At 36.9% G+C, this 4,490-nt stretch overlaps 2 protein-coding genes across 3 annotated transcripts in view; one reads left to right on the forward strand and one right to left on the reverse strand.

Moving 5' to 3' along the window:
* Positions 1–2,054, forward strand: part of LOC109822704 (probable serine/threonine protein kinase IRE4) — a 46,963-nt gene extending 44,909 nt beyond the window's left edge. Inside the window, exon 18 of one of the 2 annotated variants that reach the window (XM_020388935.1) lies at positions 1,367–2,054. In XM_020388935.1, the coding sequence (XP_020244524.1) occupies positions 1,367–1,411 (45 nt within the window). In that variant the 3' untranslated portion in view covers positions 1,412–2,054. The remainder of the gene's footprint in view (positions 1–1,366) is intronic. The other variant, XM_020388934.1, reaches the window with a different exon arrangement.
* LOC109819588 (COP9 signalosome complex subunit 4) overlaps positions 3,099–4,490 on the reverse strand; it is a 17,449-nt gene continuing 16,057 nt past the window's right edge. Inside the window, exons 13-14 of the mRNA XM_020385354.1 lie at positions 4,101–4,160; positions 3,099–3,535 (exon numbers count right to left, since the gene is read on the reverse strand). Coding sequence (XP_020240943.1) covers positions 3,461–3,535; positions 4,101–4,160 — 135 coding nt within the window. The 3' untranslated portion in view covers positions 3,099–3,460. The remainder of the gene's footprint in view (positions 3,536–4,100; positions 4,161–4,490) is intronic.

A 4,490-nucleotide genomic window follows, 5' to 3' on the forward strand; every position in this document is an offset into this window, starting at 1 on the left:
GGTGGTGGAGGAGAGGATGAGAGGGAGACAGAGTGCCCATCCTCATCTTGTCCTCCTCCGAGAGATTGTTCAAATCTCTGATCCATCTCTCTCTTCCTTCCTCAAAAAACTTCCATTTTTTTATCGCCGGCTATTTCTAGGGTTTTGGGAGATGAATCGGGGGTAATTGTTCATTTTAGACAATAAGTAATTTGTCGTTTTAAAAATTAGTGCTTTTAAGGAGTTGGGGTCAATTTTGGGGCCTGGGGGATGATATTTTTGGGGATTTTTTACAAATTTGTCGTGTTCCCGTACCCTATTTTTTACAAATTTGTTGTCTCGTATCCGCACCCGTGTCCGTACCCGTACCCATACCTATGCAACCTTGACATTGGTCGACCTTCCAGAGGTCGTTTTCAACCGACTGCAGCTATGCATGTATGTGCATGTTTACGTCGTTTGCTCACAAAAATACACTGAATCGATCTCAAATCGATTTCTAGCATACTCAACCATTCATAAATGACATTTATCACGATATAAATTATTTATTATTATTTATCATAATATATTCAAATTTACGGGGTTTTATAACATGTATCTACCCATGCCGCACGCACATGAAGAAAAATGGCCTGGAGATGGCATCTCATTTTGCTAAATAAACTACTAAGAGTGAAGCTCACCCTACTAGTCATATAAATTGGGTGGGTCTCACAACCCTCTCATATCTTAGCAGCTCATTTCAACAAAATAAGCCTCTGGATCATAATCATTAATTTCATATATGTATATGTGTACGGGTGTGGGTATGTGCATCCTTGCACTCGTGTGTGTGCATGTACATTTGTTTGTCCTCGTGTGTGCACGCGTATGTGGGTTTGTGCATGCGTGTGTAGCTTGGTGTTGTATTGGCGTGTGCATGTGTGTGTGTGGGCGTGTGTGTGGGTTTTCACACGTGCGTTTATGGATGTGTGCATGTGTGTGTATGTGTAGTGTGTGCGCCTACATGCATGCGTGCGTGTGTGTGTGTATGTGCATGTGTGGCCCTGTGGATAGTTCATTTTCTAAATGAGTTACTAAGTGGTGATGCTCACCCTAATTGTTTCATCTTATATGTGGGTTTAATCATTGCTATCTCTTGATAGTTCATAATTTCATTTTGATAAATTTTCTATCAAGAAATGGAGAATTGTGTAGACCTGAACATTTGGTTTGACCATTAGGATGGGTGTTGTCTCTTGTTCATCTTTTGCTAAAAAAATTTAGCAAAATGAGCTGTCAACTCATATTTGTTGTTTTTCCATATATGCGCACGAATTTTCTGTTGTTTTAAAATTATGAGGTACGCTTTCTTTGGCAACAGCCTCAAACTGATGGCAAGTAGTATTCTGCTGCAGAACTTATCACAGTTGGCAACCAAGAATTATGATGTCCTCCTGCAAAGCGGAAAGAATTCAAAGTGCTCATCTCCATCACAAGATCCTCCACCGTAGATACAATGGGGATTTTTTTTTTTTCCTTATGCATAAACTACATGGGCCTAGCTGTACTTCTTCACATGGCCAGCCCACAATTGTACATAAACCATTTTTTAGTAGCAAAAACTGTAGGTTGTTCTGTATAGTCCACAGCAGTTTAAGAGGCAGAAGTGAAGAAAATGCAGAGATATTGTAAGCGGCATGGATTCAAAGTTGCATGCTTTCTAGCCACATTGTGGATCAGATAGGAATGATGCTTCTGGGTCATGATGCCACTACCAATATTTCAGGAAGAATACAATCCTAGACAGGATGTTTCTTTGTCTTAAGGAAGAGGAAAGGATCAGAAGGAAATCTGAGAAAAGTGTATTTGCAAATACACTGCTAGATTTTTTCGGCTTTGTTAATAATGAAAGATGAGAGCTGCAGTTTATTAGCTCCATCTCTCTTTTGTTTTGCTTGTTTTTTTTTTTTTTACCTCCTTTTTGTCTATTATATTTGCTGTTTGTACACTGTATCTAATAGGTTAAAAGAAAGGCGATACACTGACTATAGGTTGGAAGAAAGAAAGAATGGCGTGAGAACTTTTGTTCATATATTGGCACTGTTTCTCTTTTATTTTTCTGTATATACTTTTTCATTACTTCTACTCAAATAATGAAAGTTGGCAGATGATATCAGCTCAAGCTCCCTGAGAAATAGGTAATACAATGGAATGCAGCCACTGATATGTTGAGCTCTACTCTCTTCTACAGTTCTACCCACAACTTGTCTTTGATGGATTTCTAGCATAAGATTGTAGCATTCAGTCTGTGATGATGTTCATCTGGCAAATGTTGGTAAACATCAAAATGCTTATTGGTCATTAAACTGGTTTGGGCAATCGAATTTCTTCTACAGTGAGGGATGTGCTATGTCTTCTGCACGCAGCTATAATTATTGTAGTTATAACTATAATTATACGGCTAAGTCACAGAAATTTCCCCCGACACTTGCATCATTGACACAAAATTCCCTAAAGCTCTAAAAGGTGACATTTTAAGCCTCTTTTTTAATTTGGTTCAATGATCACTAATTTTTGGATCTAATCATCCATTATCATGTGCATAAACCTTGGCAAAGTTTTATCCTTACTTTTGCTCAAATAAAGAAAGTTTACAGATGAGATCAGCTCATGGTCCTTGATAATAAAATAGAATACCGTTACTGATATGATGAGCTCACGATACTCTCTACTATCAACAATCCGGTCTTTAATGGATTTCCAGTACAAGAGAGCACCTTTCAGTCCAAGATGTTCTTCATGCAGATGTAGGTTAACATCAACATACTCGTTGGGAAATTAAACTGGTTTGGACAATCGGATATGATCTACTACAGTCAGACCTGATATGTTATCTACATGCAACTATAGTCATAATAGCTATGACTATAATTATGTGGCTACATATCACACCTCATTTTCAATTCTGATCAAATGATCATTAATTTTTGGGTATAATTACCCATTTTCAATATAACAATCACGGCACATAATTATCAAGTGCGAGATTTTTGTACATTACGGTAATTGGGATTGCCAATTGGCTCCTCATTTTGCTAAATAAGCTGTGAGATTAGAGGTGAAGCTCACTCTTCTGACACAACTAGTACGTGGGTTTTATCACTCTATTCTTAACATCTCATCTAACAAAAATGAGTTGTTAGTCTATTCACATTATTACCTTACATTAAACCAGGTAAAAAACATAAAAGAATCTCATTGAAGACGTGCCCCAAGCTGTCAATTTGATGCTCAAGTTTAAACTACAGCCGAAAACATTCAAGCTATGGGCACCATGAAAGAAAGGTAAAAAAGGGGGGTTAATCCATTTAACACGTCTGCATAAATGACTTGCCATATACAATGCTTCAAAGTTGAGCATATCAGGAACTATCAGGAAAATTCTGCAGTACGTTTTCCATTTTGTGGACCATTAATGCGAGTTTACAGATTTTCTTCATACGGGAACCGGCACTCCCTTGCTTGTCATGCTGTCAAGAATATCATTAAGCGCCTGGCACAGACCCACAATCTGCAATTATCAGGACAAAGAACCATGAGAAGTGGAAATTGGATTCCTAAAAGTGATGAGAAACGGTGCAATCATAACCTGTGGCACATTGTGTGTATGGACTTCAAAATAAATATACACTTTAAGCTTAGATAATTGATTTCATATGTCTCGCTCTTGATCCGACAGTTTGCATAAGATCAGCTTGAAAAGACACAAAAAGCAAGGATACAAATAGCTAAACAAGCAACATTGTAATTAACCAAAAAAAAAAGTAATTAACAAAAAAAATGTGTGATTAGCAAGGATACAAATAGGTAAAAAGAAAAATTGCTTTTGGACTGAGAAAAACTGGTTTCGATGTTTTAGACTACAAAGTACAATCATTCATAGCAAAGTTATACAAGCTCGATGTGTCATATTCTGAAATAGAACTGTTAATTAGGCAGCACGCTGAGAAAAAAGAAAAAAGAAAGGACTACTCCAAAAGAGAGTTACTTCAGAAAAAGATGGCAAATGCATGCAAAGTCAAAAATATTATTTTACTGCATATAATAGATTCCTACAAAATTGCAAACTAACTCACCTGCTGATCCCACTGCTGCAACTCTTCCGTATCATCCTCAAAATGTATGACAGCCTCAACCTGAAAGAGGTCGCACATTCTAAGAATCCGCAGATTATAGACACAACAACAATAATCAAGAAGCTTATTTAGTAAGTCTTACATTATTATTTTCTTTCACAATTAATCCATTGTCGTCAAGACTAGTTGTATAACTCTTATTAACTAAAACTATGTATAAATATGAGTTCACAATATGATAAACATTCTGCATTGATACCAAGTCGCACCCTCAAACTTCGTCCACAAAGAGTAGGGACCAATGTGATAGTTAATCAGACAATCATTCACATAAAAACAACTCGAGAATGATGATGACACTGTTCTTCACTTTGACCTTTATATTTACTA

This window comes from Asparagus officinalis, chromosome 8 (genome assembly GCF_001876935.1).
Source record: "Asparagus officinalis chromosome 8, Aspof.V1, whole genome shotgun sequence".
NCBI lineage: Eukaryota > Viridiplantae > Streptophyta > Magnoliopsida > Asparagales > Asparagaceae > Asparagus > Asparagus officinalis.